This window comes from Bidens hawaiensis, unplaced genomic scaffold (genome assembly GCF_021521415.1).
Source record: "Bidens hawaiensis isolate Kalapana, Puna unplaced genomic scaffold, B.hawaiensis_p1.1 tig00038480_1, whole genome shotgun sequence".
NCBI classification, from domain to species: Eukaryota; Viridiplantae; Streptophyta; class Magnoliopsida; order Asterales; family Asteraceae; genus Bidens; species Bidens hawaiensis.
Window position 1 is genome coordinate 90,327 of NW_027496745.1, and position 16,808 is coordinate 107,134.

The 16,808-nt window shown below is 35.3% G+C and overlaps 3 protein-coding genes across 3 annotated transcripts; 1 reads left to right on the top strand and 2 right to left on the bottom strand.

Annotated features, from left to right (window-relative positions):
• The first annotated feature begins 1,386 nt into the window (after positions 1-1,386).
• LOC143590333 (protein OBERON 4-like) lies at positions 1,387-6,542 on the top strand. Its single transcript, XM_077070844.1, has 3 exons — positions 1,387-1,924; positions 2,057-5,191; positions 5,825-6,542. Exons 2-3 carry the CDS (start codon positions 2,254-2,256, stop codon positions 6,340-6,342), a joined length of 3,456 nt encoding a protein of 1,151 aa, XP_076926959.1. The 5' UTR covers positions 1,387-1,924; positions 2,057-2,253; the 3' UTR covers positions 6,343-6,542.
• A 2,862-nt stretch (positions 6,543-9,404) lies between these two features.
• LOC143590342 (ferredoxin-thioredoxin reductase, variable chain-like) lies at positions 9,405-10,000 on the bottom strand. Its single transcript, XM_077070848.1, has one exon. The coding sequence runs from the start codon at positions 9,945-9,947 to the stop codon at positions 9,492-9,494; it is 456 nt and encodes a 151-aa protein (XP_076926963.1). The 5' UTR covers positions 9,948-10,000; the 3' UTR covers positions 9,405-9,491.
• Positions 10,001-11,576: 1,576 nt separating this feature from the next.
• LOC143590343 (putative plastid-lipid-associated protein 10, chloroplastic) lies at positions 11,577-15,544 on the bottom strand. Its single transcript, XM_077070850.1, has 7 exons — positions 15,268-15,544; positions 13,139-13,276; positions 12,918-13,013; positions 12,241-12,321; positions 12,054-12,140; positions 11,897-11,958; positions 11,577-11,800 (listed from the first exon to the last, which is right to left on the bottom strand). The coding sequence occupies exons 1-7, from the start codon at positions 15,523-15,525 to the stop codon at positions 11,686-11,688; spliced, it is 837 nt and encodes a 278-aa protein (XP_076926965.1). The 5' UTR covers positions 15,526-15,544; the 3' UTR covers positions 11,577-11,685.
• Positions 15,545-16,808: the final 1,264 nt, after the last annotated feature.

Below are 16,808 nucleotides of genomic sequence, written 5' to 3' on the forward strand. Positions count from 1 at the left end.
GGTGTCAAAACTACAAGGTTTTTTTAATCACGGGTGCCTTCACGAATCGTTTAAAAAATTTTATATCGAGGAAGAGAAAAAGTTCACGTCTTAAGTAAAAGAGTTTTTTTTATTATGTTTAAACAATTAAATTTTCAAATAAGCTTATTGGGTTATAACTCAAGTTGTGCAATTTTTTTATATATAAAAGTAAACTTAGATAAACATGGTTTTAAACATTAAGATTGCATATTTTTGGAGGGGTGATTAGGATGGGGACAACCACTCTCGCCGCCTCTTCTCTAGGGTCGGCCATGACTACAAGTCACCATTGTTACTCAAAACATGTTTGGTTGATGAATAAAATGTAATGATCAATTACAGATAGAATCGTATTTCTTTTATAGTTGTGAAATTCATTCTTCCCTTAAACCCTTAAACCTATATGTTTTTCCCATTCCTACCCTTGAAGGTTATCCTTCCTGATTTACAATTACCACGAACTCAAAGCTACAAAATATATTTGGAGAAAATTTTATGCAAATCTCACTTAATATTAGGCTGTAATTTTAAGTGAAAATTGATGGTAGTTAATTATAAAAATTATTCTTTGATTGTAAGTGAAAAGTGATGGTAGTTAATTATAATTGCCCATGTATACATTCAAATAAGAAGTTGATTACATCCTAAAACATTTTTAAATCAAACGACTTCTAACTTTTAAGTTAATACAAATAAAGCATGTATTGTGATCGACATAGTGAAGAACAATTTATAAGAATTTGAGTTATAAACTTATAGAATCCATACCTCATTTGTCGGGCATCACCCCCTTTTTGTTTGTAAATTTAACGTAGCCAACATCGTGTGGTGACAAACATTTTGTATGTAACATTTGTTACGCTGTTTCACTTAGCTTTACTATTATGTTTTGTAATATATACTTTTAGGTAATTTGCCCACAAATAATAACAAATGGGAGTTACGATTCTTACTAATGATATCAGTACCAAATTAGTATCATACCAAATAATAACAAAACTGAAAACAAGCAAAAATATAATAAAAAAAATATAGTGACAATTTTGTTGGTTTGGTACATGTACCACAGAAAATGCCAAACAGTATCGAAACCGAAAATATAGAAAACAAATACCGGTACCATAACCAATAGCGTTCAATTACAAGAACCATACAGTACCGGAACATACCACCACTCATAACATTTATAGAAATAACGAAAGTTACAATACAATAACACACATAACACAACACAAAGAACATGCTACTTCTACTTTTTTTTTTAAACTCAATACACTTGAATACTTTGATAAAATCATAAAACTCAAAACACAAACGTGGCAGAGTTTCAGGTCTTCTGGATAATTTAATTTTATATAATTATTTTCGTCGATATTCGAATATCTGACGTGGTAATGCGTGACCCTTTGTCGTTTCAACTTTCGTTGACTAAATTTTCCACACTAAGCTACGCCTGATATGCGCATTACACACCCACCCACTTTATTACCAAAGGTCTAACTATGCGCACTACGCACCTTGCGTATTCAAGTCTCTCTCCTCTTTATATCAGTTTAAAGCTACACGTTGACTGATATTATTATTACAATTACAAATTATTATTATTATTACAAATTTTAACAATTTGTGTCTCGTCGGAATCCCACCGTTAATACCCACCGACGCTATTCTCCGGTGATGTTGTTATTATATTAATATGTGCTCTGTTTATCTATACCTGGTTTTGAAATTAGGGGTTTTGTATGAGCTTCATGAAACCCTAAATTGAAGGTGTAGATTATCGATTCAGTAGTGTGAGATGATATATCGAGATCGCTAGATCGACGCCGTTGTTTATTCGAAGAAACCCTAATTTGAAGCTTTAGGGTTTTGATTGGAGCTTCGGAAAAACCCTAAATTGAAGGTGTAGATTTTCGATTCGGTAGTGTTAGATGATGTATTGAGATCGCTAGATCGATGCCATTGTTTATCTGAAGAAGCCCTAATTTTAAGCTTTAGGGTTTTGATTGGAGCTTTGAAAGACCCTGAATTGAAGGTGTGGATTCTTGATTTAGTTGTATTAGATGATGAATTGAGATTTTTAGATGTACCCAGTTGTTGTTTGTTGTTTAATTTTATAATCTTGAAATTAGGGTTTGTGAATTTTGCTGACGTGGCGGTGAACTGTTTGTGAGCTTTGATTTGGGATCTTTTTTGTAATTTGTTGTTGGGTATTTGTGTTCTTGATTAAGTATGAAGAGATTGAAGTCGAGTGATGATTTGAACTCGTACGGAGGCGAGAAAGGCGTGTTTAAAGATTGGGGAAGAAAGGATGATGATTCGGGTTACCGGAGTTTTCATTACAAGTCTGAGAGTGGGAAAAAGGGGTTATCGTCTTCGTCGTTTTCGCGATATGATCGTGGTGACGATGATCGGAAGGGTTCGAGGTTGGTTCGGAAGAGGTCGGAGTATGACGGTGATGGTTATGAACGGAGGAAGAGTTATGATAGGTATAGGGATCGGGATAGGGAGAGTAGTGAAAGGGGGATTTTGAGCTCTTCGCCTCGTGGCGGCGGTGGTTATAACAGCGACAGGATACATAGATCGGAAAGTTTTTCGGGGCCAAGGAGGGATTTTCCGAAAGGGTTTAGATCAGAGAGGGATCGGTCACGGAGAGAGGGGAGTGTTTCTTCGTGGTGGTGGTTTGGTGGTGGGAAAGATGGGGAGGAAGGTACAAAGAGCGGTGGTGATTCTGCAAGGGGAGGTAGTAAGGCGGTTTCGGAAGAAATTAGTAATGTGAGGTCTCCGCAAGGAGGAAGAGATGTAAAGTCGCCAGCTTGGTCGAAGGACTCGGGAAGTGAGCAGTCGAAAAGTGTTGAAGTGAAAAAGAGTGAAAGTTTTCCGGATGAGAGTGGGAATAATAGTGAAAGAGAAGAAGGCGAGCTTGAACCTGATCCTAATCATAATGATGATTCTCGTCATGAACCTGCTGCTTCGGTTGTTGAAAAAAGATCTGGTGAACCGGTTTCTAAGCATTTGAAAGCCAACAAAGAGGTTCAATATGAAACTCGTGTTGATGACAAATGTTTGGAAGATGGTACAAAGGTAATGTCGAAGAAAGAGGTAAAGCCTGATTCAAACGAAAGTCAAACATGTGTTCTTGCAAAGAAAGTTGATGTTAAAGAACCGGAAACTCTTCACAAGGCAACAGATCCCACGGGTAATCAGTCTTCTTCGTCCGAGAATTCTTCAACTCCAAAAACGGTTGAAAATGCAGTTGCAGTTAAAGTTCCATCATTATCAGATAATGAAAAGAAGGATGCTCATTTAGCGGAAGCGAGAGACGTTTCTGGAAGTAGTAAACCGTTGGAAACAACACCGAAACAAGATAATGATACAAATGAAGTCAAAGGGGAGAATTTTAATACAGATATGCAACAAGATAGCAATACGAACGATGAGGTCAAGGGTGAGAATTTTAATGTGGAGATGCATGTACAGGTAACGGAAACTGCAGACGTTAATCATACTCTCGTGACAAAAGAACTGACCCAAAATTTCAAAGACAAGGGCAAAAGCGTGATTGTTTCAGCTTCGGATGGTAATGATGAGCCAATAGGTTTTATGACTAGTAAAGATATTGACATGGAAGGACCGAGTACACGTGGTTTTGATTTGTTCTTTATGGATCCTGCTAAAAAGCAAGAGAGTTCTGACTCAAAAGGAACTACTAAACCGAAAGATGAAGAACTATCGTTAGAACCGCTTGAACTGTCGCTTCGTTTACCGTCTGTTCTTCTTCCTATTGGTTGCACGAACCCGATTCAAGGTCCCGATTCTCCAAGTCAAGATATGAGCATTCAGTCACATGCCAGCTCGTTCCAAACAAGCTCTGATGGATTCACTAGATCGTTTTCGGGATCCCAGAATTACACTCACAACCCTAGCTGCTCGTTAACCGAGACTTCGTTCGATTTTGAAAAATCCGTTGGAAGCCGCCCATTGTTTCAAGGAGTGAACTGGCAGGTCCAGCCAGCAGATGACCAGAAGAACACAGAACCACCACTCGTTCTTCAAAGAAGCGCGTCTAACGGGAATGTAGGCGTTTCAAATGTCCAATCTTTACAGTTACATAGTGCTAGATCAGCGGAAGGTGGTTATAAAACACCCCTCGGATTGGAAAGACAGCTAAGCAGTAATAATAATAACGGTAAACAGCCTTCAGGGTCGCACTCGAGGCACATGAATGAGATAAGATCCCCAACTCAAAGCGTTGGATCTCATGAAACTGGTTCGGAGTTTCATAGAGAGAAAAGGCGTGTTATGCGAGACGCTATCGGTACTAATCCTGCCGATTTGGCTGAGCCCATTCTCGCGGTGGTGGTTTCTGACCCGTTACACATTGTGGCACGGATATTAAACGAAATGAGCCCGCCGTCTTTAACAAGTTTAAAAGATTTAGTCCGTGATGTTATTCTAAACCCGAGCAAACGAAGACAGTTTTCCGCTTTTCGTAGAACACTTGAAAAAAGGTCAGATATTACTTTGGATGCTTTATCAAAAGCCCATTGTGTTCAAATCGAGATACTAGTCGCATTAAAAACCGGCATTCAAGGTTTCCTTCAAACAAATAGTGACATATCATCTTCTGATTTAGCAGAAATATATCTAAACATAAGATGCAGAAACCTCGCGTGTAGGAGTTACATACCCGTCGATGAATGTGACTGCAAAGTCTGTGTTCAGAAAAAAGGGTTTTGCAGTGCTTGCATGTGTTTAATATGTTCGAAATTTGATACGGCTTCAAATACATGTAGTTGGGTAGGGTGTGATGTATGCTTGCATTGGTGTCATACCGACTGTGGTTTAAGGGAATCTTTTATTAGGAACGGTCGTAGTGCAGGTGGTGCTTCGGGTCAAAGTCAAACTGAGATGCAGTCTTTTTGTGTTGCGTGTAATCACCCTTCTGAAATGTTTGGTTTTGTGAGGGAGGTGTTTAAAAACTTTGCTAAAGGGTGGTCTGCTGAAGCAATGGCAAATGAACTTGAATATGTTAGAAGAATATTTTCGGTTAGTGAGGATATTCGAGGCAAACGGCTTCATGAAATCTCACTTCAGTTGCTGAATAGACTGTCGGATAAGTCAACAGATCTTCCACAAGTTAGAAGTTATATCATGAGTTTTCTCAATGGTAAGCTTTCCTTAATCTCTACTGTTTTGTTCTTTCAGTTGCTTAAAGTGCATCTTTGATGCATAAAAGTAGGCTTGTTAGTGAACAGAATGAACATGAACATAACCTGTTTGTGTTCGTTCATTTTACTTTAACCAAACAAACGGTTGAACACGAACAAATAAGTGAACATGGTTTTTCTGTTCATGTTAGTTAATAAAATGAACATGTTCGTTTGTGTTTGTTCATTATTAGTATAAATGAACGACTCACGATGTAAACGGATGAACATAACTGATTAAAAAAGTAATGGGTAAAAAGTTTGAAAATGAATACATTAACATACATAAATGAATGAAATAAACGAATATAAACAAGCGAACGTAAACAAACATGCACAAATATAAATTAACAAACAAGGCATGTTCAAGTTTATTCGTTTAACTAAATGAGCAATATTTCAAGTTCATTCGTTTATTAAATGAATTTTTTTTTGTTTATGCTCCTTCGTTTATTAAATGAACTTTTTTTTTGTTTATGCTCCTTCGTTTAGAGAACTAATAAAAAGCCAATCATCATATTTAAGAAATTATATAATTGCTGGAAATAACATAAACTTTTTCATATTGATCTTGTATACATTACTGTTTGCAGACGATGACGCTTTCAAATCAGACAACATTCACATCTCACAAGAAAAAGAATCATTAAAACGAAGTGTAAGTGATGTTCCAAAAACAAGTCAAGAAGCCGCCATGTGGATGAAATCCATTTATGCAGATAAGTTAAAAACCACCAGCTCAGACATGCAGCGGGCCACTCCTTCAATACCAAGAGAGCCCGTTTTTGATGAGCTGGACGGGATAATCAGGATCAAGCTAGCCGAGGCTCAGATGTTTCAAAACCGTGCTGACGATGCAAGACGAGAAGCCGAAGGCTTGAACCGAATCGCGCAAGCGAAAAGCAAGAAAATCGATGAAGAGTATGGAAACCGCGTGAGAAAGCTGCAGCTGTCGGAAGCAGAAGAAACGAGAAGACAGAAGCTGGAAGAGTTGCAAGCTTTGGGAAACGCTCATCAGGAGTATTTTAATATGAAAGTAAGGATGGAAAGGGAGATTAAAGATTTGCTTTTGAAGATGGAAGCTACTAAACGTAACTTCGGTTCGTCGTGATTGCCAGGTAGATTATTATTTACAAGTTTAGTATACGCTTGTTTTTCTGGCAATTGTTTTCTAGGTTTATGTTTTTTACTTTGAAGGTAGTGATTATGGTTATGGTTTTAAAGACAGCCTGTACAGAGACTATTTATGTTAGATACTATTTATTACCAGTTAAGCTACAGTTGAATCAACAACCTTTTCTGACTTGTTCATGTTTTTTAAATTGTGTTTTTTACATGTTTCAAGTTATATACATGTAGGGCTGTTCAAATACACGGCTCGAAATCGGTTGGTTGTAAATGAGCCGAGTCGAGCTGTGGCCTATATGTGAATTTAGTAGCCAAAAAAGTAGCCCCAAGTGTAGGGCTGTTCACGAGTCTAGCCAGGGTGGTTTTGAGCTCGAGTTTGAAATTAAACGAGGCAGCTCAGCTAGGCTAGAGCTCGAATTTGAAGTTAAACGAGCCTAAGATCGAGCCAATGAGCAGAGCCATGGTCGATTATGGCTTGGTTAGAAAAGTGAGCTAACTCAACTCAGGTTGTCTCATATCAAGTTTTTTAGCTAGTTTTATTCGAGCAAGCCTCGAGCCTAAGCTTTGAGTCGCGGGCTTTTTGAACAGCTCTACCCAAGTGCCAATATTCAGCTTAACAATAAACATCTAAACACTAAAAACCCGTATTCGCAATACCCGCCCATCAAGTCTTGATCCTCGTCGGTTCTAACACACTTGTTCATGATTTTATCCAACTTTCATCCTTTGGTCCTTCACGATTACGGTGTCAATAATTCTGAAGCTGTGATCACCCATTCTTGCAGTCGGTATTTAATCAATTTAACCACTCTCTCTTTTCACCCATTTATGAACCATTCACGATTCGGTCCATCAAACTGCTTTTGCCTCCATCAAAGTGAAGCATGCCTCGACACCATTGAACTCGCAGCTTAGGTAGTTGGTCACATGTTATACGCAAAAACGTGAAGGATCGTTTATTCTGCTTGTTATCATAATATAGTGTTCAGCATCTCTCTCAACCGTAATGTGTGTGAAAGTGTGTTTAACCGTATACTAATGTGTATGAAAGTGTGTGTTTAACCGTATGTAACTACTTGTATGCTGGAGATGTAAGATAAAGCATGATAGAAGAGAGAGCATATACATGACCACTTTGTGTGTTACCATTAAAACAATATGTATTAATGTTTATGTGATCCTCGAAGTTCCTTCTGTAAAAATCAAAATTGGTTTTGTACAAAATGGAAGTGTGGATATACATCAGATAAGATCATTCTCATTCATAAATTAACCTAACTCAATCTTTATTATAAAAATAATTTCTCCCTCTTCCATTCAACCCGACCAAACCAAACTTTTGACATTTATTAGCAACCCAAACTTTATCATATTTAATTAAATAGATATAATTTATAGTTCTTTTTTATTAAAAGCGTGAAGATATATAAAAAAAATTCTTTTTGGATAATATAAATGATTTAAAATGTATTTTTTACAAAATTTGTCTTTTAATAAAATTTATACTGGCATGTTTAAAAAATTGCTTTTCGATTTTTTTTTAAAACTTAATTACTCCGTATTAAAAGTTATTAGAGAAAAACAATATTAAAGTTAAATCTAATTAGTGTGAAAGAGAAAAAGAAAAATAAATTAAAAAGAGAACCACTCATATCATGTCATGTAGCATTAAAAAAGTTGAATTGCTTGCAAATCGGTTTGGTAGAACGAGCCGTTCATCTATTACTCTTGCTTATTTATTTATTTATTTTTAAACAGTGGGACAACCGATGTGCGGTTCACCAATGAGAATGATCTAAATATAGGCATGGTCAAAGACGGTTATAAAAATGCAATTGAGACGGTAAGTAGATATTTTGTTGCGAAGTAGGTGATTACTTAGTGTTTGTTGAATGAATGCTAATTTTAGGAAATCTGAAAGCACAAACAACACTGCCCCTGATCATATCATTAGCATTAGATCATGGCAATCATGCTGCTGCCTATGGACTATAGTTAGTGTTTATCATATTTGTATAGAAGTTGATTTTCAACAGAATTGTAATAAAATAAAAAGTTAAAATCTCACTTATACCAACTTACCAAGATTGGTAGAGTGAAATAAAAAAAGTAAGAAGAGTTGGTTACTTAAATGTATCTTGTGGTACGTTCATATTGCAAGTTTAGTCCATAAGTTCGAAAAATGACATGCGTTCCTAGATATTTCTAAAGCATAACACGAACGGCGTTATATCGAATCAAGTACCGATTTTTAGTCACATGTCCTGTTGGATCAAGGATTTATTTGTTCCTCTTAACCAACACACAAAACACTATTTATGCAACTAAGAAACTTCAGAAGGTGAATGCTGAAGAATCGTCTCAAAAGGTTGCATTGAGCTTGTTCATGGTTAAAGTTTGACCAACGCGCTGCCTGAACTCATATGATGAGCCCAAGCGGCAACACCAGTATTAGAACTTACCGCAATTGGCTCATTGTCCTAAAACTATGTATTGAACTTGTAACCAAATCTCATTATATAGAGAGATTAAGACAACAAAGATATAGCAATAGAGTTAACTAATTATAACACCCATTAACAACTATCATTATATTCAAACTAGAGATAATAAAATAAATAATAACATATAAAATAATCAGTGTTGTAAAAACTGTGATTAATCGCAAACTGGTACGCCACCGACCATATTTCACATAATCAGACAAACAAATCGACAGTCGTAAATCATTCAAATGGGACAATTTTCGATCAAAATATGTCAAATTTGAGTTGAAATTGGCCAAGACTCGTATAAGAAAACTTAAACTTATTAATCCAATCCGAATAACAAGTATCAAATATTTATATATAGAAGTCCAATCTGATTAATCCGTATTAATCGCTAGTCAGTACCCATCACCCGTCTAGCGCCTAACGAACACCAAACATCAATCTAAAAACTAGAAAATAATGTTTGATAATGTGCATATTACTTATATCATAATAATCTTGTATCATTACATATGTATCATATCATTAATTCATTATCCTAATAAATCAAACAAACAATAGTTATAGCTGCAACTATATACATAACACCACAACATGTTACAACTATATTAATAATAATATCAAATCATACCAATAATAATCAGTCAATATACTCAAACTCATCATCCTTCAAATGCGCGAAAAACTTAACCGGAGCCTCACCGCGCTCTTCAAACCTCTCCAAAAACTCTATTTTGTACGGCAAGTTAGCCGATATCTGTTTACCTTTCCAAACGGCTACATACTCTTTCAATTTACCTTCTTTACCGTACAATTCAACTTCAGGTACTTTAGCCACATGATACACTTTCAACGGTGCTGTAACCCTAACCCTAGCTCCGACCTTAGGTTGAATCTGTTCTACCTCTTCCTCCGCCGTTGACGGATTGTCCACGACGGCTGCCGGTGTGGTTGCCGGAGTGCGGGTGGATCTGGTGGTGGTGAAGGTTTTGAGTGGAATGGTGAGGTTGTGAGAATAAGTGAGTGGCGGAATTGGACGGTTAGTGGTGGTGGTGAACGGTGGTGTGGCGGCGGCGAGTGTCGCCGGAAGTGACATTGTTTTGTTTCCGGTGGCCGGTAGGGTTTGGTTTTGGCCTTTGGGAAATAATAATAATAATAATATGTTTATAATAAGAGGGTGGTTTTGAGAAGTGACACGTCGGATGTTTATTATCACTTCATATTTCGTTGAGTTATCCATGGATGATGATATTATTATTTTTGGATAATTGGTTTTGTAATAACACGTGTATGGATTTATGCTATTCGTATATGTTTGTTTTGTGTTGAATACGGAAAGTATAGATGCTGGTTAGCTTCTCATAATGATTAAGTTTTGAAATCTTAAGGTGTTATGTTTATAAACTGATTTAATGTGGATTTTTAATAATTATATGATTTTTTCAGGTTTGTAATATCAAAATTAGTATGAACGATTAACATCTCATCTTAAAAAATGTTACTCGAGTATTGGGGTAATTCCAAACATTATACAAAAAAAGAAAAAATAAGCATTGTTCCACGGGTTGACAAGAGCAAAATATGACACGAAACTAAAAATTGTTAAACACGTGAACATGAATTTGCGTATATAACATGAGTTTACACACATTAATATTAACACAACCCGTCTATGCTAAAATCTTTGTTCTCTTTTATTTTATTTTGTTAGACTATGCATTGTGGGGTGGCGCCTCATGTCACGTCACCCAAAATTTTAGTTAAACATTGCGTCGGGTTGGTTAAAAGAGGGGGGGGGGGTTACCCTCCACCCTTTAGCGCTATTTAACACAGAAAAGAGGTTTGACCCACTACCTTCCACCAATCACATGCATACACACATTTATTTCTTTTTAATTATTCTTTTATATATTTTTTAGTTAAACAACAACACGTTTTTTAAAGCAAGAGATAATTATAGCTTACTATTTACGTAATAGGACATTATGCACTTTTTAATTAAACCACAGCGCGCGCTGTTAATTATAAAGCTATAATTTACAAACGTAAAACGTATATATAATAATTAAATTTAAATTCTGGAATTAAAAGTCCAATGTGGTTTAAGTTTTGACCCAGAAACAAACATAATCTGTTTACCAAAACATGTTTGTAGGTTTGACCTAAATATGTTAAGGCTAAAGGGTCTGATGAGTTTTAATAAATAAAATTTATTTGTAGGGTTGTAATCAAGTTGTAAACAGGTTTAATGGGTTATAAACGAGTTCCATAAAGTTTTAAAGAGTTCTCGGTCTAATCCGTTTAATAAACCAATTGTGTTTGTTGGCTTGATTAACCCTTCCAATAAATGGGTCTTTTCATTTCATGTTAAATCCCAAAATAACCATGATATCTCATTAATCTCAAAACGTTTATAATAAAGTGACAACAAACAAGCAACAAGTTGTGCCACAACCCTCTTTTATATAGCAATGTCAATCCTATTAAAAACAAAGCTTTGGGACTTGGAAGCCGAAAACGTGTCATGAATGACAGACACTTATACACACAAGACTTTAAACAATAATGATTTAACCCTTCACATCACATATTTTCTATATATATAAGCCATTAAATCTATGTAAATCAATTATTTATTAAGTATATTTGTACAATGATCAACTACAGACACTTATACACACAACACTTTAAACAAAACCGAATGAAATCTAGAATTTCATAACGGAATGCTTAATCAGCCAGACATTTTTATTGATATTATTCTTAATTACACAGTTTGTATTGAATGAGTACTTTTAAAACTTATACCACAATTATACAATGAGTCGGATTATTTACAGGATGTTTTGAGCTCGAGAAAATACAAACACGCCGCCACCTCCCACAGCTCGACCCACAAGCATATTCCTGTCTAGATACGAAAGGTAGTACAACCCTCCAACCGATCGCCTACCATTTAATATCATTTTTATTATAAACTTTCTGTTTCCAAACTTTTTATATATAATGAACATAAATAAAGTCAATAACAATTTGTGAACTTACCGTCCCGGGCTTGTGTTATTCACTGGAATTTGAGCTTTAAAAGTACGAATTGCTTGCAAGATCTAAAAATGAAACAAGAAATGTATTTTTTTTTCTTTTTTTACATGTAAAATATAAAAAAAAATTAGAAATGAAACAAACTTATGAGAAGGTTTACCTGTAGGCTAAAAAAAGAGCGCGGCAACAGTGCAGGAGCTATTAGAACTTGCAACTCTTCACTGATGATTATATCTTGAAGAGCTATCTGTCATTTTAAAAGACAAATAAATAAATAACCTTTATAGAGAATGCATTAAATCTAGTGATTGCCTTGGTGATTTGATGAAATTAACCAACCGACCGACCTCTTCAAACTGAAGGTAGATGTTACGGCGAGACACAACAGAAAATTTTGCGGAAACTAGAAGTGTGGCGCCTTCGTTCTCCTGTGAAAGAAGCAAATGTTAGTTAGATCATATAGTTAGGAAGATACATCGAGCATTGATGGTATAGTTAATAGGTATCATATATTTAGTATTGATCGGTATGGAGAAATGTGCTTCATTGTTCTATATAGGGATGTAAACGAGCTGAGCCTAGCCTAAGCTCGAGTTTGGCACGTTAACTTAAGAGACTTGGGCTCGAGCTCGGTTTGTTTATGTTTTATTATTATTTATTTATTTTATCATATGAATAGTGTTATTATGTAATAATATATTATATTATAGTATATTTAAATAATATCATATTTATATAAATAATAGATTCGTTTAGGCCCGTTGATCTAATCAAGCTCGGGGTAAGAAGCTTGGGATCAGGCTCGTTTATTATAGGAGCTCCATCAAAGGCTCAAGCTTGTTTAAGCATAAATCGATTTAAACTTTAACCGATCTTTATTTAACTAAAATACCAGCTCCTAAAATCACTCAAACTATCCTTAATACTCAATATCGTACCACGATAAACGTACTAAAATGAGTATCTAGAATCTTGAGCTAATTATACATTTACGGGCATAAAATCGAATGAAAGAAAAACTAACCTCCAACAAGCTGGGAACACTCCAACGAACAACATTGCGGACATAGCCTCCGTCACCTTGACCCTTACATTCAAACTTCTGAAATATTTGGCCAACCTATTCATTAAGACATTTCATCAAACATTGGTATGCATGAAATACATAACTTATTTGGAGGCGTTAACGATATGCAAACAATCAACAATCAAGGAATTAAGGATTATTGAAACAACATAAAAAACCTGAAAAAATGGAAGCTTGGATGACGAATCAAGAAGAATAAGAACATCAGAAGCGGATGTATACTGCAGCCGCCACGTCCCATCCAAAACTCCCAAATCAATAGCTTCATCACTCACTGCATAACTCTCCAAATCCACCTACAAAACACAAGTTCTTTCACCACTACACTACCTAACTATGCAGTTTAGGTCCGGCAAGTTCTGACACGGGCCTGTTAACATGACGGAAGTTAAACAAGTTTGGGTTTGAGCTTAAAAGGTTTCCTGCCTTAAACAGGTAGAAACGTTTAAGACTAAGGTGAAATTTGTTTCAAAATGTCCACTTGACCAACCAATTCCGATAATGTCCAACTCTAAAAACTCGTCGACCCAATAGCCTTTTAATCACCACATAACAAGATTTTTAACCAGCCAGATTTTGTCACTTTGTCAAAAAGATCTCGTCCGAACCAAAATAAATCTCGTCGAACGCCAAAATAATCTCATCAGACGCGTCCTCCAACAACTTTTTTTTATTAGCGACCTGACCGTTTTATGACGTGTCTAGTTGGTTAACTATCTCGTCAAGAAATGATTAAAAGCAATCAACATAGTTGGCCAAATGGACATTTTGGTCATTATCCTTTAAATTAAACTTAATCTACCATCGATGTTATTTTACTAAAACAAAGAAACCCTCCAAAAAAGTTAAACAAGTTTAAGTTTGAGCTTAACAAGTCAACCGGTTAAGACTTTTCGCGTCAAAACATATGGCATATGCCTTAGTCCCCGTAATTGTGTTTTTTATTCAAATATGTTAAAAGATTATGTATTTAATTAAGACTTGCATTAACTCTCGGCAACTTGTGGCTCACTACTTCACTACATATGTGATATTTATCGTGTCCCTAAACAGGTCATGTCGTGTAACCTGTTACTAAACAGGTTCATCTTTGAAAAAAATGACACTATTAGTTATCGTGTCTGACCTGAAATGCCATTTAAATGAAGGAAAAATGACCAAAATGTCCATTTGACCAACCAATTTCCATAATGTCCAACCCTAAAACTTATCGACCTGTTCACTTATTAATCATTACAGGACAGGATTTTTAACCAACTGGATTCCGTCACTTGTCCTAAAAATCTCGTCAGAATACCAAAATAATCTAGTCAAGACGACTAAATAATCCTGTCGGCTCCAACGATTTCTAAAAGAAAACTAGCTTCCCAACAGTTTTATGACGCGTAGCAGAATCTGGTAAGTTAAAAGTTCCATTGTAGAGTAATAATTAAAAAGTGATCTAAAATTGGTTGGTCAAATGGACATTTTTAGGCCTGTAAACGAACCGAACGTTCAGCAAAGTGTTCGGTGGGAAGTACAATTATTTAAAGGAAGGAAATGAACACGTATTTTGTTCGTTCATTTATGTTCGTGAGCGTCTGTTCGTTTATGCCCGTTTATTTATGTTCATTTAAGTTTGTTTATCTTTGTTAAGTTATGCTCGTTTATGTTCGTGAATTTAGATTGTAAACAAACGAACACAAATACTTGTTCAATTAAGGGGGTGTTTGGCCTAGCTTTTTTACCAAAGCTTATAGCTTTTTTAGCTTTTTTTTTTTATAAAATAAGCTTCATTTGGTGTTTGGTTTAGCTTTTTTAGCTTAGGCTTATAAGCTTATATAAGCTAATTTGTAGAAGCTTATTTGAAGATGGTTATTTAGCTTATATGAAGAAGCTTATATGTTTAAGGGGGTAAACTACTCATTTGCCTTCAAATGGTGATGGATTAATAATATTGAAGTAACTTATTACTATAACAAATTAAATTATCATGGATTTAACAACTTATTAAGATGTATAATCAACTTGTAGAATATAAGCTAATCCAAACACTTAAAAAGGGTTTATCAAACGATATAAAATAAGCTATAGGCTTCAAAAAGATATAAGCATAAGCATAAAAATATAAGCTAGGCCAAACACCCCCTAAGTGTTCACGTTCGTTTAAAGTTAAATGAAATGAACGAACACAAACATGTCCTTGTACGTGTTCATTTACGCGCCTAGACATTTTGGTCATTGTCCCTTATAAATTAAACTGAATCTGCCACTGATGTTATATTTTACTAAACCAATCAAAACGTACCAAAGACTCTTCGATTTCAGAGCGTTGGTTAGGTGTAGTAACAAACCCACGCTTAGTGTCTTGAATGGCTTTCAACAAGTCGTATTTTTTGTTTTCCAATTCCACTTCGTTCCGCTGTTGAGACGGTGTAAGTGTTGTGGTGGCCGAGCATCGGAATATTCTGTTTCTTGAATATGAGATTGACGGCAAGTGTGCTGCAGTTGATGGTGGCCGGAATATTATTGTGGCGGTGGAGAACGGTAGCAGCAGCAGCCCCATCTCTCCGGGATTAATTGGATATTTTGTTTCTCACATGTTTACATGGGAGGAAAAAACCGAATTAATTGAAAAACCGAACTTAAACATTAATCGACGGTTTTTTTTTGTTTTTTTTAAACTTAATTTTTTATTTCGGTTTGATTTTCAATTTTTAAATAACCGAAAAATTGAACCGGACCTATATGAAGATAATTGAGACCGGAAAAAAAGTAACCTAATCGAAACTTTTAGTGTTTTTTTTATTGAATTTGAAACTCTACTACTCTAACAACTTTGTATTCGTATGGTTCTACGTAACACACACCTATTTTTGTTTTTTTTTAATTCAATGTATATGTGATACTTTAATATGCTCTTACAAGTCTAAAATCATCATTTTCATTTTTAAAATTTTTCTTGCAATGAAAAAAAAGACCTAGCTATAACTGAACCGAAACTAAAAAACTGAAAACCGAACGGTTTGTATATTCAGAAAACCGAGTCAGCTTCGGTTTCTCCTAATAATCGAACCAAGCATGATTACACTACTACAAAGGAGCATGATTACTAGGCATGACAAACAGGTCGAGTCAGAATAAGTTAAAACACATAGATTCAAAATATGTTATTTTATGTTATTTTGGATCAAGTCAGGACGGTTATGGGTCAAAGGAGTCAAGTTAAAATTGATTCGTGTCATAATGGGTTGGTTTAAAATATAACATGAAAGACATAACTAGAGAGATTCAAATAGTATGACTAAAATTCATTTATTTATAGAAAAACGCCTTCCAAAATATGAAGGATCTACCACCCAAAAGTATGTTTGTTAGACACATAACCAGCGCCACCAAGGCATGAGTTGCCCAACAACGTTACTCACGTAACCCGGTATTGATACATGCTTAATCCAGTTCTCGACACATAACCGGCTTGAGTTTATAAAATTTAAGAAACTCACTCTCTACCACATTCTACATTAAATCATGCGGGTGTTTGTTGCGGAGATTATAAAGGAATAAAGAAAATAATAAAAAAGGATTTGGTTTCAAGACAATGTAACGATTTTGTAACATCTATGCAACAATTAGCTACAATTTTGTTTTTTTAAAAAATTGTTGTTTTTAATAACAATAACATATAATTAGTTGTTTTGAAAAAAATTGATTGTTGAATCAAGTTTTGTTGGGGTTTGTGAGCTCAAAAGACTTTAATTCTATATAATATTTGAACTACACAAGTGTCCGCGCAAAACGGCGGGAAACAAAAATCGTAGTAATCATGTAACAATTACGGATGTTCAA

Excerpts from the sequence above, each read along its gene's own strand:
- LOC143590333 (XM_077070844.1), top strand. The coding sequence starts at position 2,254 with ATGAAGAGATTGAAGTCGAGTGATGATTTGAACTCGTACGGAGGCGAG. Across the intron at positions 5,192-5,824 it reads TATCATGAGTTTTCTCAATG|ACGATGACGCTTTCAAATCA; the intron begins GTAAGCTTTCCT and ends TACTGTTTGCAG.
- LOC143590342 (XM_077070848.1), bottom strand. The coding sequence starts at position 9,947 with ATGTCACTTCCGGCGACACTCGCCGCCGCCACACCACCGTTCACCACC.
- LOC143590343 (XM_077070850.1), bottom strand. The coding sequence starts at position 15,525 with ATGGGGCTGCTGCTGCTACCGTTCTCCACCGCCACAATAATATTCCGG. Across the intron at positions 11,959-12,053 it reads GCTCTTTTTTTAGCCTACAG|ATCTTGCAAGCAATTCGTAC; the intron begins GTAAACCTTCTC and ends TTTCATTTTTAG. Across the intron at positions 11,801-11,896 it reads AATAACACAAGCCCGGGACG|GCGATCGGTTGGAGGGTTGT; the intron begins GTAAGTTCACAA and ends ATTAAATGGTAG.